The sequence below is a fragment of the Callionymus lyra genome, chromosome 18 (genome assembly GCF_982586985.1).
Source record: "Callionymus lyra chromosome 18, fCalLyr1.hap1.1, whole genome shotgun sequence".
In the NCBI taxonomy this organism is placed as follows: Eukaryota; Metazoa; Chordata; class Actinopteri; order Syngnathiformes; family Callionymidae; genus Callionymus; species Callionymus lyra.
This window is the reverse complement of record NC_141835.1, coordinates 19,289,277-19,309,197: the sequence shown is the minus strand read 5'-3', so window position 1 is coordinate 19,309,197 and position 19,921 is coordinate 19,289,277. Positions and strand designations below refer to the sequence as shown.

The 19,921-nt window shown below is 38.4% G+C and overlaps 1 protein-coding gene and 1 long non-coding RNA gene across 3 annotated transcripts; one reads left to right on the top strand and one right to left on the bottom strand.

The window, feature by feature from the left end:
* Positions 1–1,836: 1,836 nt before the first annotated feature.
* On the bottom strand, positions 1,837–14,875 carry ahi1 (Abelson helper integration site 1). 2 transcript variants are annotated; one of them, XM_087780018.1, is made up of 27 exons: positions 14,583–14,875; positions 13,993–14,047; positions 13,578–13,684; positions 12,622–13,157; positions 12,496–12,557; positions 12,243–12,429; positions 11,966–12,158; positions 11,803–11,898; positions 11,546–11,731; positions 11,304–11,456; positions 10,978–11,110; positions 10,763–10,886; positions 9,712–9,941; positions 9,535–9,635; positions 9,353–9,465; positions 8,388–8,518; positions 7,077–7,217; positions 6,792–6,967; positions 6,672–6,711; positions 6,210–6,247; positions 5,627–5,723; positions 4,603–4,649; positions 4,212–4,259; positions 3,974–4,136; positions 3,805–3,908; positions 2,449–2,498; positions 1,837–2,350 (listed from the first exon to the last, which is right to left on the bottom strand). In XM_087780018.1, the coding sequence occupies exons 2-27, from the start codon at positions 14,000–14,002 to the stop codon at positions 2,260–2,262; spliced, it is 3,357 nt and encodes a 1,118-aa protein (XP_087636144.1). In that variant the 5' UTR covers positions 14,003–14,047; positions 14,583–14,875; the 3' UTR covers positions 1,837–2,259. The 2 variants fall into 2 exon arrangements, with proteins under 2 accessions (XP_087636144.1, XP_087636145.1); XM_087780019.1 differs by lacking the exons at positions 13,578–13,684; positions 13,993–14,047; positions 14,583–14,875 and having other exon boundaries at positions 12,496–12,552; positions 12,622–12,798.
* Positions 9,616–11,284, top strand: LOC148060858 (uncharacterized). The gene is made up of 3 exons (XR_015709285.1): positions 9,616–9,645; positions 10,770–10,839; positions 11,225–11,284. It is a non-coding gene; the product is annotated as an uncharacterized LOC148060858 (long non-coding RNA).
* Positions 14,876–19,921: the final 5,046 nt, after the last annotated feature.

The window sequence follows — 19,921 nt, the reverse complement described above, 5'->3', positions numbered from 1 at the left end:
TTCCGAATCAATTTGATTTCAAAGTGGTATTGCAAGCGTGGGTGGTTTGATCGCACCTGGCTTTTTTCAATGCGTGGCTGCGACATAATCTCACCAGTTGATGTACAAGTGAGAGAAAAATCACTATCTTGTGTTATAATCTCCCACTTAATGTTAAATAACAAAACATCTGAGTCATATTAGCAAACCAGGTCAGCTGCACCATTCCCGGGTGAGTTAAAGTAATCACCAAAAATTCAAATTCACTAATTTTCTACTCACCCTCATGTGGACTAAGGGTTGGGATTTTTTCAGTTATCCGTTCCTTTTTAGAATTATAGACAAAAATGTATGTTCATGCTAATGTAGCGACCGATACTCAATTGCCTTGATCTTTGTTCAAAATGACATTTAAAACATCCAATTACCTCCATAGTGCTTGTCTGTCATGTACCTTTTGTATTGAAGCCCCGAATTTAGAAATTTTTCTGAAAAAAAATTAACAAATCTATTTATTTTAGGCTTGTTTTGAGCAGAAGGCTATTATCTTAAATCTTGCGCATGCTCACTGACACTTGCAACGTGTTTCCATGAAGATAAACTTGTTCCTGCAGTGGATAGCCGCTACGAACAAACTTAAAATATACAGACTTATTTAACTTTTTTCACAATAATTTCTAAGGTCGAGAATTCAATACAAGGAACGAATCCTCAGTGATGCATCCTGGGGTCATTGGGTGTTTTGAGTCATACAGGGTTGATCAATTCCAGACAAAGCCTCCTGTTTCTCCGGTTGTGTATTGAATGACCCTCTTTTTTGCTGTTCTTATATAGGCCAAAGGATTCAGGAACATCCTGCAAAGGCTCTGCATCAGACTTCTATAGGCTGATAGATGGTTCTCCAGCCTCTCTTCCTGCAATCCTTCACCAGTTTCTAATAAGTCCCCAGTAAAATCAGATGCCTTGAAGCCTCAAAGGTAATGATCATATCTGGACAGAGATTTGTTGTTGCAATTTTTTGTCTGATGCTGTGTGAAAGTAGCTCTTAGCAATTGCATTAAGCACCTGGTCATGGCTATAACTATAGCACCCGCTGCAGCTGAGGGGATGATCTAGAGCCGATCTTCCAGAGCTAAAAAGACACCAGGGTGTTTCACTCTTTCTCTAGACATGTCTGGGTCTGCCTGGAAGATGTTAGTCCAGGTGATCCTGTGCTGCAGTGCGCTGTCCCACCTTGTCAGTCCTGTAGCTGCACCCCTACTGTCCTGCTAACATGCTCGTCCTTAACGCCTGCTTGGACCTCCTTCCTGGATAAGATGGTGTCTTTCCTTGCCGCGGGTCTGGCTGATCAGGATCTTTGGGAAATGACCCAGTTTCCTGTCGCCCCTGTGCCCACCAGAGCCTCCTGCCTCGTGACTGTCACCTCCACGGCTTAGCCTTGACTAACTTTGATATAATACAAGATATATACATACAAAAAAAGTTATTAGGAAATTTGAGGACATAAAACATGAATTAAAAAAGCCTGTTGCTTTAAGCATTATATTTTAAGATCCTTAGAGGTAAGTAGTAAATCAAGTTAAAAAGCTAAACTTGTAAACATAATATAATATATATTATAAAGCATTCAATTTGTGAAATCGAATAGTATTCATCGTACCACCAATAATCGTCAAGAATCTAAGATCCGCCTACAATATTCGACAGCAATATTTTCCCAACTCAAGCTTTAAACCATAAGACTTTATTATCATCTCTTGTTTACTTTATCTTTTATTATCTGTGACCCAGAGGTTATTTCTCAGCCAAAAGAAAAAATGATGCCCTCAATTTGATAAATAATCCATACTTTTATTTTAAAATACTCCTTGTTATGAAAAATACATAGAAATGACAATACATTGTTCTATCAACTACCTGCAAAAATCATTTCAATAAGCATTTAGAAAAATAGTTGAACTGCTCCCTTCATACAACACTTTGGTCGGGAATATCTTAATGTATACACTTGATTAATGTACAAAATGTTACTTGACTACTTTTATCTGAACATACAACCATGTAGTCCATCAAGCAAGGCTATACAATATTTACATTTTTTATCAGGAAATAAAAATACACAAAAGGTTTTCAGCTATATATATATAAATACTCTCTATAGACATTTTCATTGAACGAATAAAATCTCTTATCAGACTAGAAAACAAATTATCTCGTAGATAGATTTTAAAAAAGCACAAAGAAAACTGAATACATGAAACAAAAGTTGAAAATGTGTGTTTAAATCTCTTGACTTGGGATCTTTGGAAGTGGCCGACGTGTCAGTCTCACTCCTGTCGATGTTGTTTGAGGCTTCTTCTTCTTTTTCACTCTAAAATAAAATAAAATAAAAAGTAAAAGTAAGTATTTAATTTAACAGAAGGGAAGTGGAGAAACAAAAGTCAGACATGACTTAAGCATTTTACGAACCTGACATCTGTCCCCTCCTGGTCGATCTCAGAAACAACAGCAGCCGACACCTTGAATGGAGTTAAATACATATACATTACTAAATGAAAAAGACAGGCACATGATTTAAATGTATATATCCCAGGCATGAGTTTTTGGAAAATATATTTTGTATACTGTTGACTTAAACATGATTATTTCGGCAACATTTTGACTTTTAAATCAATCAATATATAGTAAAGTAAGTACGTTTTATTTGTTAAGCGCCTCTTGCAGACCAGGGTTACAAAGCACTTAAACAACAAAACAATACACAGTTAAAAATATATACTGTACACATTAAAAACTTAAAAAGGTTTTCTCTCCTCTGGTCCAGAAGTGTGTGCACGGAACCATCAGTAGGTTTTCTAACTTAATATATATACTGTAAGAAAACAGTAAATATCCTTGTAGAAACTGTGACCACATTAGAAGCAGTAATGACGGTGCCAAACTCAATCACTATCTTTTCATTTTATCCAATTTATTCTAATTCTGATCTAATATGAAACCCTTAAGCATCTTCATGGATCACAAAATTAACATTAGTTTAGACTTTATTAATCCCTCTGGAGATCTCCTTCGGGAAATTACGGTAGGAAAGGTTCATATTGATGCTGGTTTAGATGTAGCCTGCACTAGAGTCTGGTCCATCAGTCAGACGATGCAAACCTATACACATTATGCAGGTGGTCTTTCTGGAAGGAACATTGAAGTGGGTCTTATGTGGAAATAGATGCTTTCAAATATCAATTGTATTGGTTTTGACACTAAAAAAACACCTTTGAACTCAGTACTTGTGCCAGCCATGTTCACAGCCTTCTAGATTTATTACACTTCAAAGCTAATTTGAAAATAGCGAAAACATTTTTAAGGTCTTTATATCTTGAACTTCTAAATGAGACTCTCAGTATGATGTCATCATATCTGGCTTCCACTTCATTTATTGCAGCCCTCTTCGAAAAACAGTTCGGTCACCCCTGACCTGTGCTTTTCCTTCCAGTCAGAGTTTTATTCGCATTCTTTATTTGTTGTGTTTGTGTTTTTCTATTTTTCTCTTCCTAGAGGCCTTTACCACCTACATGATTCCTGATCTCCGATAGTTGTTTGGTTTCAAGAATTGTCTTATTATTCTTATTGCTGAAGAAAAAAAGCTCTGTTTAAAAAGATTGTGTTATAATTGAGCCCTACGGGGTGTTTTATGTAAATGTCACTATTGTTAAAATGTCAATCATGTAGTTTAGTTTGAGTATGTTGTATGAGTTAAATTTTTTATTGAATTTTGAACTGAAACTGAACTATAACAGTAGACGGTTTAGGCGAGAAAGGAAAACCTACCTTTGTTTCAACAATGTCTTTCGCCGTTTGTGCTTCAGGACTGTTTGGTCTCCTCATCCTTGTGGGACACGCCCTGTCAGAGGTCCACTCATGCAGACCTTCACCTACAGCAACATGAGATCAGTAACATCCAATAAGGATTTTTTCCAAACAAAATGAAGCCACTCACCCTGTAGCTCCACGTTAGAAGCCAAGAAATATCCTTGTAATCCAGTGTTCAGACGCCCGAACCACCATTTCTCATTGTCTTTGTAGAGCACTTGGATGACATCACCGCATCGCAACGTCAGCTCATCTGAGCGACAAGCTGTGTATTCCTGGCGCGAGACCACCTGGCGAAGAATCACGAGGAAGAAGGATATGTCACCAGGGGACCAGGGAGGGATGCAAGCGACGTTGATACTCACTATTTGCTGAACAAGATCCGGATCTGATGTGAGGTCGTTTGAATGAATCTGACAGGAGACAGTAAACCAATTACAGGTAAGCATCTTCATTTGGAATCTGCATTATATAGTATTTTAAAATGTTTAAAGATTGAAAATCAATAACAATACTTTCTGATACTAGAAATTACAAATGAGGAATTCATCTCTAAAATCATAGCAATGAGGAGGAAGTACAGGTTTGAGAAACGAGATTACAAATGTGAACATTTCACAAAGTGAAACACATTTGAGTCAAAACAATCAGCAAAAGATTTGAAAAACATAAATAGACTCATGATTTGAAATGTAACTGTAGACAGTTGTTATTCATTTGATTTGTTGGATCAATAGAAGGACAAATCATTGGTACCTTTAAGCTGGATTGTTTAGGATGTCGAAGTCCTGAACCAAAGTCATCTGAAACAAAAAGGAAGATACAAAAGATTACAAAATTTCACAAATTGTGAAACGATACAAACGAGGTATGGAGTCAATCATAGAACAACTTGTTAAAAGGCTTCAAGGGCAACTAATGTGAAAAACCAACTCTCCTGACTAACTCACATGTTTTAAATGTTGAAGTCTTTCCTCTTCAAGATGCAGTAAGTCCCTCATCATGACCATGTTTTGTACTTATTACTTTATAAAGTTCTCCCCCGCCTGAAATCTCAGCAAACAAGAGGTTACGAAAGTGAAACCCATTATGACATAATAATGTTTTCACTCCTCCTCGAGCCAGCTGTAATCACGCACGCTTTGATTATACAACGAGTCCTTTGGAGACATCTGGGATTGATGACGCGATGTGACAAACCTTGATGCTCGGCCACAGCAGAGTGGGTGTGATTATGGTAAAAAAGATTTCATCTCCAGAAAAATGAAGTGTTTTCAGTGGGCGGGGCTTAATCACATTTTTTTATGTAAGTATTTCAAGAGTAAGTATTTCATTTTTTCATTTCAAGAGTTTTGTACAAACAGACACATACTGATGATACAATAGAGGATCAGTTTAAGAGACACTTAAATCAACACATTAGTTGCTCATTGAACTAAATTCTGCTCTAATTAAGTGAAAAACAAGAACATACAACAGGAACTCTCTAACAAAATGTAATAAAATGAAAAAAGCACACAAAAAAATGGACCATACAATTTGACTTAAATGCTAAGGAAACTCTTTGTTGTTTTAAGAGGTAGACTTTCTATTACATATGGAACTCAATAAGTGCTGTAAAATCATTTAGGAAGTGACTTCTTCGTTTTGGAGCGCATTTACCTTTTATTATGAAAGGCCTCAGGAGATGTTGTAATTTGTGTACAAGACAGCATAGAACTCTGCTCCCCTGTAGTAAATGATCGACTCACACAGAGATGACACTCATTGAGCCACTCACCGTTTCTGTCGTGTTGAGATACCTGGGTAGAAAAATGCCCAGAAAGAGACCTTGAGCGCTGGGGTGTCGAGTTTGAAGAAATGAATGGTAATCTTATCTGAAAGACACAAAAGAAACGGTGCAATGAAGACACTTTTTTAAAAGTTGTAGGATGATGAAGAGTAGAAGTGGCTAAAATAATGTCAATGTCTCAATGTCTCGTAGATATTAATTCAAATTTCTGATTCAAGACTGCAGCATAAAACAATTAAAAGCTGTTATATAATAGTTTTGCTTTTATCACCATGGTAACAGCGATAAGTAAACGTTGCACTTCTTTTCAATTTCTTAGTTGTCCTCTCTGATCCGTGGAGAACTTTCACCTTCAATATGTCTCAAATGAGTTTCTCTATTTTTCAAAGTCTTTCAAGCCGGCAGTCTCACTTGAACGCTAAAAGATTATTATGAAAGCTGGTTCTTGCAAGTAAAATCATGTCAATAAATAGTGCAATGTTGTCTGAATACTTCTTTAAATTGATAAGAACGTGTGTATGTTTGTGTAAAATGTAACTTCTGAACCAAGCTGGTTCATCTGAGTACTCACCGAACTCAAGTCTGGGACCAGGATGTCGCCGATATGACCTGATGGGGTTAAAACAGATATTTTTCCAAACGTTACGTTGGGAAATCTCTAGACGACCTTCAGATGGTTTGGTCGCAAATATATATTTTTTGATAATTTACCAGTGATTAAGCTAAGATAAGGAACAAAGATGATGGATGTCAACAACTCAGAGCCTGGTTCTATTCAAGGTTTCTTCCTTTTAAAAGGAGGTTTTTCCTTGTCACACTGTGATTCACCAATTGTTGATTTACTGGGATCTGTTTTTACTTTTCTACAATATAGTTGTGCTTAAACTGTAAAGAGTCTTAAGATAACTTGATGATATGACACTTTTGAATTTTTAGTTTTAGTCCTTGCTAAAAGATTTTGGCCCCTTGATTGAGTTTGACTCCACTGATCTAGACTAACTTTGTGAACAATTGAATTATGCATGTAAATCACCTGGCTCGCATGCTAGCGTAGAAGACCTTCGACACCCCGTCTAAAAACACCAACAAAAAAAAAGGAACAATCACAGATCTAGATGTTGTTTTGTAAGATCAGATTTCAGGGAAAACTCACAAAGAGTGAATCCAGTTGCTGCTTGACACTCCTCCCAAGTCTTTCTGTCTGAAAAGACTGATCCAAGTCTGCAGGTGCTTCTTGAAGCGTGGCGATGCCAGCCATGCTACTGACAGTTTTGGTATCCACGGAGGCTGATCTACATGTAGCGGATTTTTGCACCTGCAGTTGTGATGCTGTGTGGGCAGAGCATGAGCAGGAGCTTTGTTTAAGCATGTGCACCAAAAATAGAAGCCATAGCAGACCTCCATGTTCTAATATTGTTGTATTAGATTGTCGTTTTACCTTTGCGGTCATGAAGATACACATGGATAGGCTGGCCTTGGCTGAACGCACAAAAGGCAACCATGTTCTCGTGAGGATGAAATGAAACGCCACAAAGAGGTGCTGAGTAACATAGTTCAGAGTACAGTGCCACGTGGTCACCTGGAGAGACAGCAGTGAACTTATGAAGGTAAACAAGAGTTTAACAAATGTTTTTAAAATACATTCACTAACAGATAACAACAGTTTGGAAACGGATAATTGAAACCATCTTGTGGCAAGAGTGGACACGCTACTGATTTATTATTTTTTATTATTTAGACCAGTGGTTCCTAACCAGATGACTGATGATACTTGGCCACACAGAAAAAAATAAATAAATCTAAACTAATGATTATCATTGTCTGGACGTTTTATTTTGGGAAAAAAATATAGTATTTTCTACAAAGTCAAATTAGCAAACGACTTTTGACATGACTCAATGTTTGGTTTTTGCAGGGCATGCCTTTTTATTTTTGCTCTTCTTATCTAAAGGTCGGTCCATGAAAATAATGAAGAAACTATTGTCTATATATGTATTTATAATCAACCATTTCAATGGAGTTTCATATGAATGGAACTATCCTCTATGGACGCTCCTGCCCTTCACTAGACTTCCCTTTTACTCCTTCTCTTCATTCCTTGTCTCTTCTGCCTCCCAGTCACGCTGAGTCTGGTTCTGCTAAAGGTTTCTGCCTTCATTTAGACCGTTTTTCCTTGCCAACGTCGCTCATTGTGATTCACTGCGGCCTAATATTCTCTTGTCTTATGCAGCATTATGCAGCATTATTTAAACTGTAAATGTCTGTAAATGACATAGCTCAGATGGTAGAGTGGTTGCCTGCAGTCCAAAAGGTTGCAGGTTCAATCCCAGCTCCAGACAAGCTTGTGTCGTTGTGTCCCTGAGCAAGACACTTCACCCTGATTGCTCCTGATGGTGAACTTGGCGCAAGTGTGCATGCCTACTCCCATCAGTATGTGTGAATGGCTGAATTTCCCCTCGCGGGACTAATAAGGGATTCTAAATGCAACCCTTGAAAGCACTGTACTCGCTCTTAATGGAAACAAGAGTGAAGAGTTGCTACTTTGAGCAACTATCTAGACCTTTAACATAATTATCAATTTAGGTTTTTTTTTCTATATAATGATACATATAATAATTAAAAAATATTAAAATGTTTGCCATTATATTTTGCCTCATATGTTTGATGTCTTATGTTTGTATCTATAATGAAAGTCCACATGATGCCTCAGTCATTAAGAGCCAGGTTGGTAGAACAAACATTATCATACCTGTCTCTGTATTCCAAACATAGGCCATTCCATCCTCACTGCCTGAGAAGATGAAACTGCCGCACGATGTGAAAGTACTGTAGATACTTTCCTTGTAGTTTGTGGTCCCGATGTACTTCTTCACAGCTTTACTGCAAGATGGTCAAATAAAGAGAGAACGTATTGAATTACACTTTTCCATGGATATTACTTTGGGTGCCAATAAGTCTGGGGTATGATATGAATCAGGAAGGATACATCTTAAATTGGAATGAGAACATTTTTAGACAATCAATGCATGGTTTACTAAAAACATCCTGTGGCTGACTGTCTGCCAATGAGTGCATCTGCTGTGTAAAATCCTTAAGTAGAAACTAGTGATGGGCTGATGGAGCTTCATGAATCAGTGTCATGTTGTTTAGATATAAGTAGGTGGCGCCATCAGTTTAAAAATGATGTTTTATTACAGCAGTTGTTTAAAAAGCAGAGACCGCCATCTATTGAACTCTGAAATTAATGACACTGCTTCATGAAGCTTCATCAGACCATTCAAAAAAGTTTAATGTTACATTTCATTTCTGAAATGACATGAAAGGACATAAATAACAAAAAAAAACAGTTAGTTCTCACACATTTTCTATTTGTTTAATCTGCTAAAAAAAAAAGCAATTATATGGAAAAGGGAAATACTTCATAGTTTTCTTCTGGTTTAATTTATTATCATGCTGTTCCGTTGGGATGGATAAAAAAAGGTAGATATACTGTACATTTTAACTCAATTTAAGTCTTCAAATAACCTGTTTTCTTATTAGATCAGTGAAAAACTCATGTGTATGTACACCATGAATTGAGATTGATTTTCCTTGAGAATCGGCCAAAATATGCTTTTCCCTTCATTTCAGATCATTGTTTTCAGCATCTTTTAATGAATTTCATGAGACATGCTGAAAACTGCAACATCTGTTTGTACAAAAAAAACAACTTACATTCTTAAATCCATCATCCTCAGGATGCTATCTTTAGCATGAATGAGCAGACACCGACCGTTTGGGTGGATCTGAAGCATGGTAATGGAGATTCCTTTGAGCTCAGACATATTCTGTGAAGACAGCAAACAGTCTAATTAAATACTCCTTCTCATATGAAGATACATTAATGTAAAACATACTTCTTCTATACACCAGAGACTACATGGCTGCTGGTGCTTCTTAAAGCTTGTCCTCCAAATGAGGATTTGACCTGCGTGGTCACCAGAGAACATTCTGCTTCCTGTCACAAGGTAGGAATAAATATTAAAATTACATTTCAGAATACACAGGCACAGACTCACAAACAAGTCACAGACCTTCAGCGTCAAAACAAATAGTGTTGATGAAACTGCTGTGACCATCAAACTCCTTCAGCAGCAGTCCGTTCACATCATCCACGTCCATCTTCCACACTCGCACCAGGGAGTCATATCCTCCTGTCACCACTAGGTTATGGGCAGCTGGATGGTACTGAGCCGAGTATACAAACGATGGATGTGGAAGGATCTTCTGTGAGGTTGAGAGGAGCTTCTCAACATTCCATTCTCTGAATTAAAGAAAAAGCAAAAACAGCATTTAAAAAAAGAAACTGACAGGACAATATCCTGAAGGGCATAAAACCGGGCGCTGTATTAGAAATAGATGGAACATTCTTATACAGCATCACAGTAGAGGCGAGAAATGGTGGGACGTATGTGTTACCAATAACCACCTGCTCCTCTTTCTTTGACAATATTAGTAAAATGAGAAAGTTGTTTGCTGATTTTTAGTGACATCTAGTGGTGAGTTTGCTGAACCACTGCTGAACATGTTGCCATTCACAACACATTAGATTTAAAATAAACACTTATTATAATCAACAAAAAAAAGACAATGACACATTGAATAGATTGAAAATACATTTCTTTTTTTTTTTAAACTGTGTAAAAACTATAGTCCTGATTCATCAATTGAACTAGGCTATCTGTAACGATTTATACTGTATACTTTTTGGTGTTTTACCAGAGGTTGAGGTACTTTGGTTTATTATCATTGTTTTAAATGTACTTTTAATGCAATAACCTAAGAATAACATAGTTTGTAGTTACTTTGATTTAGTTTGTTTTAGATTATGGAACACATTTTCCCAGATCAGATTCCGATTTTTGTTTCTAGTCGAGTTGCCTGAATCACTTGACCAAATTTGTTTTTGTTTTGCCTAAATTATTCTTTTGTCTGATTTGCAGTATTAATGCTTTTGAAGACACTTCATGATCTTCTATAAAAATATTAGATTTCCATATATCTGATATTTAACAATGTTTAACATTATTAACCATGACTCACAACCGAAAAACAGCAAATTGTAACTTTGTAATGTTTTCTTACCTGACAGTCCCATCTGACGAGGCAGACAACAGAGTTCCATCATCGCTGGACCAGCAGAGACTATAGACAATTTTCAGGTGGCCACTAAAAGCAGCCAACACCTTGCCTGAAGGGATCTCATACACTGGAATAATAAAACACCCCATTATGTTTGTAAACAGGAAATGTAAGTTGCATAGATATTATATAAAGATAAGAATTAGGATGCTTCCTACCCACAACAGGGAAGGCATCTTTGTCAGCACAAGCAGCAGCTAGTAAAGTCCCAGTGTGAGAGAACATAACAGTGAAACATCCCATTTGTCCGCCACGGAACGACAGCATGTGCTTGTTTGGAATCATGTTGACCTGAAGAAAAATATAAACACAACATGGGGTACAGCAAAGACATAGTAATTCTAATTAAAAAACATATATTATATATTAAAATCCATAAATGCTGTTATTTTCTCTTTCTCAAAGGTTCCTAACTTCCTTCTCCTGTTTCTACAACAACACCAGCCAACAAAGGGCCCGGCAAACTCTCCAAGAAGGAACTGACCTGTCCAGGCAGCCTCGTCCATCTCAATACTGCCGGTTTGTGGTCCAGAGGCTGCGACAAGCTTCTTTTAATCACCTCATTCTGCAGCTCACTGTAAGATGTGCTGCCTCTTTCCTCCTGCAGGGCCATCATAGATCGAATACTTGGGTCTACCTGTAAACAACGAGAGTCAAATAAAAAATAATGCTTCATATTACATGTATATTTGTTTATTTTTGATGTAAGAACAGGAATTAACTTACATGCTCAGGTAGTTTTATACCTTTAACTGTTAGATAAAGTGTGGAAGAGTATTTCTTTCTTGGATAATTTCTCCACCAATCGACCACTTCAATTATATTTGTTTGTCTTTTGGTTCGAACCGGAGGGCAAAAGAGCTGAAGGCGAACCTGACTGTCGATGTTTAGAACACCATTCGTTCCCACAAGCTAAATATTGAAGAGAAAAAACTATGAAAGAAAGATCATAACATAGCATTGACAAAAGGTGATCGTGATACCTTTAGAAAAGCCCATGCAATCTTCTTAAATCCTCCTCCGTCATGCATGTTATCATGATTAGCTCTCGCCTCTTTCATGGAGATGAAGTCCAAGATCTTTGAAAAGAGTATACTTTTATTTTCACTGTAAAATGTGATAACATTTTAAATACAATGAACAGACCTCAAAAAAGAGCACGACTTTTGGATCTTCACTTGTCTGTTGAACAAAATGTCCAAAGCGCTCATTGAAGATGATTTGCTCCTGCCACTCTGGGACGACCGACTTGTTCTTTTTAAAATCGAAAGGTTGCGTCATGATCGGCAGAATGTGATCCACGTTGTCTTGCTCATAAAATGACGACACAGGTCGATTGCTGTAAAAAAAACAACAACAAAAGAAACCTCTGAAATGGTAACTAATTGTTACAAATATTGAATAATGTGCTTCTCAAACTCACCTGTTTTCCTTCCTCACGTACTGGCCGGTGATGTCATTTACCACATGGATCTTTACCATAGGGTGCGAGATGAGCGGGTCTGTCTTGAGCTGGTCTGATCTATGTATGTAAACTCCAAGCACCAAGCTGTCATCCAGGACTGGCCCGTGTACTTCCTGTTTATCTGAACTACTATCCACTGTGACAACTGTAAATATATTCAAATTATAAATTTGAGTTTGTTTTTTTCCCTGAACAATGATCACCAGCTTACCTTGCGTTTTCCTGCTTCCCTTGGATTTTGGTTTATCCTCAAACTGATCCTGATCTCCTTCACTAGCAAAGCAAGGTCATTTAAACAACAGTGTTAAAAATGATAAAATGAAAATTATGTGCTCACCCAATGTCAGATTCTGCCCCCAAGGACTTGAGTTTCTTCTTTTTCTTCTTTCCGACATCGTTATTCAGATGAACCTCATCATCCGTCTTGATGTTAGCACCAGTCTTTTCTTCCTTGTCTTCAATCTGCTGCTGGTATTCTTGTAAAAGTTGATCCTCCGAATATCCGAGCGCAGAAGTTTCTTTCTTTGATTCTTTGCTCTTCTTGCTTTTTCGTTTTACTTCTCTCCGATGAGCAACAGTTTCTGACTCAAAACGTTCTTCACTTTTAGTTATAACTGCACTCTTATCTTGAAATATCTCATTCTCAGTTGCAGCAAGTGAGGGAAGATGCCTCTTATTTTTACTCTTTGGTTTCAATGCATGAATTTCCACGCTGTGTATATTGTCGTTAGTGTTTTCCCTTTCTGCAGCCTCCCTTTCTCTTCGTTGGTTTTTGATGAAGCGTGGACTTTCATGCTCCAGCTGATATGTGTTTTGTAGGATGGTCTCATTATCTTCTGCCTCCTTTTCAAAGTTCTTTTTAAGATCTTCAAGCTACAAGGATGAGAGCACGTGTAAACAATGTTTTTATTATTCAGCTTTTTCTTTGAAAATTAAATCTATTGCTCTTATTTGTGAGGGTGATAGACCTAAATTAACCTCTTAAACTTTGTGACGCATATTTATTATGCTTTTTATTATGTAGAATCTTCAGAATCAGAAAAATACCATTTAATACATCTTTCTTAGGCTTTCTTTACTATACTATACGTAGTGGTACTAAATATAATGGTAGTTGTCCAATATACTATAGTAAATATAGTAAAATTGAGTAAATAAGCATTGTTACATAGCATTCTTCCACAAGTATTAGCAGATTCATTAGCCAACTGTGATTCCATTCACTCTTTTTGTATCGATTTCTTTTCATTTGAACTGAATAGAAACAGAAGATCACCAGAAAGAAAAACTTACCGCAACAGACTCTTTGATTATTTTACTCTTCTTCTTTGACTTTTTCTCAGATGAGGTGTACTTCTTTAAAAATCGTTCTTCAGGCTTCTCCCGCTCATCCCTCGTACCTGTGGAATGGCGGAAGGCATGTTCAAAATTAGAGTGGTAGAAAAAGGATCCCTCCAACTTCAGATAAGTGTTTTTTAATACCATTTGAAATTAAATTCACGATCTCAATAATCAACCAAATATTAATAAATTAAAAAAACTCCACCAAAGTAATTACATATGTTTAGAGAGTACTTCACCCAAATTATTATTATAACATAAAATAAACATGACTTTTTAGTCAACTTTCGTTTGAAATAAAAAAAAAACCCTGAAAAAAATACTTAAGTAACACAAAAACATATAAAATATAGAAACATTTACTTACCCACATGCATTCTTACTAATAATCACTCTCATACTGAGTGGAAAATTCCGGTTACCTGAAAATACAAGTTAAAATAAAAAGATAAATAATGCACACAATGTGGTACAAATTCATCTAAGATATAAATGATATACATTTCATTCATACTTTCATAGAATCATTAACACACTGCTAGAGTCTTTCCTATCTTCTCTAATGCAGAGAAACTGAAATACATAAACACACGCAGACTAGAGTCACAGTAGATCTGTTGTATCAGGACTGTGGAGCGAACTCTTAAAATCCCAAACAGAAACTCTTCACTGCGCCACACTTTATATTTGCGTATCATCTGCTCTTAAACTGCAGTCGAAACCCTTAATACACAGTTTTGGATAACATAAGACTGATTCTATTACATTTTAAACGCAAAGTAAAAACGGTGGTTAAAATGTTAGCTTGCTAAAGGATAATAGCTGCATGTCCTGTGTTTATAACTACAAGTTATGGCTCTTCGTTTGCATTTTAAGTCTCCTGTAACAACGTGTAGCATCACACAGACATAGTTACAGATGTGTTTCGACAAATTAATATTCATTTGTTAAGACTACCTGGGCAGTGATTCCTCGACTGCGTTGAACACTGAAGACGCTGCTCTGGTTTCCAAGTCAACAAGCAGGATGAGGCGGAACAACGTGTCGTCACAGGTCACGTGGCTACGTAATGCGGAACTGCGAAAAGAACGTAATCTCCTATCTATCTTTTAATTACGTATTAATGCGAGGGTGTTGTCACAATCCTATCTTTTACCTCGACCAGAATACATTAAAAAATAATAATAATAATATATTTTTTTTACTTAATTCGCAACTGAATATATTCAAAGCATCTCAAAGAATAGCAGTTTTTCAAATATAAATCTTATTTTACCAACTGTAAGGAAATGACAACTTTACTGTAATCAATCATACATTTAACACACATTTCAAATAGTCACTTGATTAACTGATAATCTTTCAAATTTAATTCTTATAAATAATCATTTTCTTGCATTGCATTCACTTAAACCAAACTCAAAGGCCGAGGTCACAAACTCTCACACACACAGAAAGATTAAACAATCCCAGATTCCAGGACGTCTGGACACCCGTTTGAGAATCCCCTCTGAAGGACACAAGTCGCTGGGAACAGATTCTTGAGAACAACAACTTTTGGTAAATTTCCACTACGATCACGTGCGACGGCCATCTTAGAATCAAGTGTTTAGAGTCACTGACCAATCCTACATTCACATTTGACTAGAGGCGTTAACCTGAATATTCTACTATAAAGATCCACCATTTTGTCTGATCTTTGCGTTCTGGCATTCGAAGACGTCTGCGATAGATCTCTCTGCTTGCTAGCGCCCGTGATCACGTAAGTTCTTGTCTCTGACTTTGGCATAAATCACTAAACGAGCATTATTTCTCTTAAACTCAATACTGTGTCTGTGTCTTTCTTGTCCACCACCACGTACGAGGCTGGGGAGGGGTCGGTGTTCCTCGGAACAGAGGAAACCCCTAACAACTTGGTGCACGTGACCCTTGGCGTGGACTGGTGGTCAGAAAGCCTTTTTGATTCTGAGACGAACTCTGAGCTGATTGTTCTCCAGGCAACCAGAGGCACCATTATACCTTACTTCAAGAATCAGGTGAGAAAGATTTTTTCTTATTTCTTACATAGATTTTTGTTAGCTTATATTTTGTAATTATTTGAAAATTATTGTAAGTTAGGAAAGCTTAGATATTTTTTTAGTTTTGGTTGCCTGGACAAATAAACGTAAGTCTCTGGTTCTGTCACAAATTTAGATTATATTTTTCAATAGTGCTTTCTTAAGCTGATGCTCGTTTTTGGGGTATTGCATTGTCTGTTGCTGTTTGTTGTTGTATTAAGTGTAGACGACATTATCGTGTCCCAGGTTGAAGTTTTGAAGAAAAAACGTTGTGAAGGTTTGAAGAAAAACGTTGATTAGATTTAAGTTGAATTGATAGGCAGAGCAGACGGTTACACGACCTGGTAACCCTGGGAATTCTGAGTAGGGGTGGAAGTATAAGTGGCTCCCTCTACGGGGCGTCTGACATTATTAATTTCAGATTCCTAAACTAGTTAGGATGCTTGGCCTATGGTTGATTATGGTAGACGTACCTTTTCGGTAAGCCGAGTAGCTATCATAAATTTGGGGATATGTGGTGATTTGAGGGGTCTCTCCCAATATCCTGGTCTGAAGACTCTGCCAGCTGTGGGTGTGTAGGCCAGTTAGATCTCATTGTGTTCAGTGTTGAGAGGCTCCACAAAAATTTGGCAGTATAGTTAGGGCTAGTTAATTTTTCCGAACAATCACGGTGATGGATAAAGTCTCATTAGTGATTAGTTTAGAGTTAGTTCGACGGGGGTTGAAATAGATGGATGAGTTGAGGGGTCTCCTATCCAGGGTGTTTGGAAGCTAATTGAGCGGTCGAGGGGCTCCTGCCATTATGACTTCAACACTTTAGACACGACAGGCTGGTCAGAGTCTCGTTCCACGTAGCATAGTGTGTCTCTCTGGCCTGTTTTGGTAAAATACTGTTGTCGTCGTATTTGTCATGACATATTGTTTGTTAAAATTGTCTGTGTCTGTATATTTTTATTTTTTGAATATTTTTTCTCGCTGCGGTACTTGTTAAAATTAGCATTCATTTGTGTGAGATCTCTGACTTTGTGTGACTCAGGTGAGAGTCTGTGTGTGTGTGTCTTTGGACACTATCTCTTGCTGATAAGAACTGCTGCTTGGCAGACGTTGTCTGGTCAGCTGCTGCAAGGCAACTGAGCTCCGAAAGAAAGTTTCCTTTTTGGTGGGAGTGGTTTCACTTAGAGCAGGGGTGTCAAACTGGTTTTCACGAGGGGCCACATCATCAAAATGGCTGCCCTCAAAGGGCCAGATGTAACTTATAAATGTAACTAAATGTAAGCTAATGTAAAATAAATGTAACTATTCCTTAATGTTAAATTACTTTAAATGTATTACTTGAGGTCATAACTACTGTAAAACCAACAATTGTGAGCTGCTAACAACATGTGTGATGTAGCATTTTACAATAAAATAAAAATGGCTGCACACAGCCTTGCATGTGGTACTAAATACATTGCTACACATAAAAATAAGTCAAAACTTACAGCTCAAGACTAATAAGTTGCAACTGAAATAAGTCTGACAAACAACTTTTCCTGTTGATGCACATGTGTAAGGTAAGGTAAGGTAAGGTAGTAAGTTAAAACTTTATTGTCATCACACTTGTCATCTCAAGCAGAGAAAAATAAAAAAAATTGCAGGAAAATCAGATTGGTGAGTCTTGAGATATGTCCCAACAAGAAAGAAAGTCTCACAACCAGTTATTGGTCACGTTTTTAGGTTCCCCAGCTTATATATTGGCTGTGTCAATTCTTTTTGATGAGTAGATGCCTGAACACACCAAGTGGATCCCGTCTCCACCAGGGCCGGGTCTAGACAGGCATGAATGAGGGGGCAGCCACAAATCTTGAGGGGGCATTGTGCCAGGCCCCCTCTTGACCCTGCCTAGACCCGGCCCTGCTCTCCACCATCCATTGGTCATGTTATGAAAATAAGTAAATGTGGCATACTTAGCTCCGTGTTTGGTGTCAAAAAGCTGGCGTAGATTGTACTCTTTGACTACCGACACTGCCTCATAACACAAAAGACATACAGTACAGGTCTTTGTCCTTGAAGCACAAACATGTATTCGCCTTCCCACCTTTCTTGAAATAGCCTTCCCTCTGCATCAACTCTTCTCTTCTTGGACATTTTGCGAGGATGTATTTGTATTTCTCAAGTCCACCTGTTGGCATTTATTTGGAGACGCTGCAGCCTAGTGATGCGTCAATCGTGGGAAACATAATACCGGTAGGCATGCATTGTGGGTAAATGTAGGTTTCTTTACAAGCCAGCAGCCAGCAACTTGTGCGACACTTTTTCCTGCTGAAATCGGTCATGTGACAGGGAGCGATTGACAGGCCAGGGACTGTGTGTGCGTGTGCGTGTGTGTGTGTGTGCGTGCGTGCGTGTGTGTGCGCGTGCGTGCGCGCGCCGTGATGAGAGCGCGTGCTGCTCACATCAAAGGCTCGCGGCCGGTTTTCCCAAAGCAGCGGCGCTAATGTAGCGCGTAGCGTGGATGACAATCTCGGGTGGGATGATGTTGTTGGTTCGAGACAGACAGACAGACAGACAGACAGACAGACAGACAGACAGACAGACAGACAGACAGACAGACAGACAGGCAGGGTGCGGGAAGATGCTGGCGACGGAAATTGTTTTTTTTTAATAGCCAGCAATATTTCCATAAACAATAAAAAATAATAAATAAAAAATAAAATAAGAAGCAATTTTTCCATAAACAATAAAAAATAATAAATAAAAAATAAAATAAGAAGAAGAACATAAAGAGAAAAAACAAGATGACACAATCTAAGTATAAAGACAAAGACAAAGAACATAGGTCAAAGAAAAACAACAAAGACAAAGGATACAAAGACTAACATAGAACAGAACATCCAGATACTCTCACTCCACTCCTGCTTCTCTGATTCTAACTTACTAGCAACATTCCACAGCCCGGATTCTTTAAGGTCGAGATTTTTTTGCAAGTCGACAACTTTCCTTTTCTCAGCTTTGAGGGTTTCCCTAAATTCTCTGCATTCGGCCTGTAATTTGCTGATGACTCCATGGAGGCGCTGCTCTTCCTTCTGCCTGTCCTGTTGCGACTTTGTGATTTCAGAGGTCAGGTGTTCCAGCCGAGAGCTGAGCTCTGCAGGCTTAGAATTCGAAGTCTTGACAGGAATCAAAAACATTTTTCATGTCAATATCTACCAATACATTTAATTTGAAATGTTTTTAACTACAAACGAGTGGCTGTCATCATGCTATCGGTGAGACGGTGTCATTCAGTGAAACCAAAACTATTCAGTTAGGCTAGATAAAGAAGTAGGTTAGGGAAAATCATGACAAAATGTAATTATATTCTGGTTAAGGCAACCATCCCTATATTAAGACATTAGAATATAGTCCTTTTTAGTCTCCATTTAGAGTCATCAGTTAATCATTAATGCAAACAGACATACATGATTATGTGATAAACCCCCTCCACCTCTGCCCCCCACTCTTCACAAAGCTGTCCTTCCTCTGCTTCAGCCCCCTCCCCCCAACTGTTCTCACCTCCAAGCGACCTCTCTCCGTTACATCTGAACAGTTGAGGAGAGAATTAAGGCGACTGAAGATCAGGAAAGCTGCTGGTCCAGATGGACTCAGCCCAAGACTGCTCAGGGACTGTGCTGATCAACTTTGTGAGTTGGTCACACACATCTTTAACTTGAGCCTCAAACTGGAGAAGGTCCCGGTCCAGTGGAAGACCTCCTGTGTGGTTCCGGTTCCCAAGGCGGTGCACGCAAAGGAGCCAAGCCACTTCAGACCAGTCGCCCTGACCTCCCATCTGATGAAGACCTTGGAGAGGCTGGTACTCTAGGCCATCTACGCATGACGGTGAGCTCTGCGTTGGATCCGCTGCAGTTCGCCTACAGGCCATAGATGGGGGTGGATGACGCCGTCATCTACCTGCAGCACCGGGCACTGACTCATCAGGAAGCCGCCGGTAGCACTGTGAGAGTCATGTTTTTTGACTTCTCAAGTGCTTTCAACACCATCCAGCCGGCGCTGCTAAGGAAGAAGATGGAGGACGCAGGAGTTGGGACACAGCTGGCAGCATGGACGATGGACTACCTCACCAACAGGCCGCAGTATGTGAGGCTGCAGGACTGCAGGTCTGAGGTGACCATCTGCAATACTGGGGTGCCTCAAGGGACAGTGCTGTCACCTTTCCTTTTCTCCCTCTACACGGCAGACTTTACCTATGACTCCAGCAGC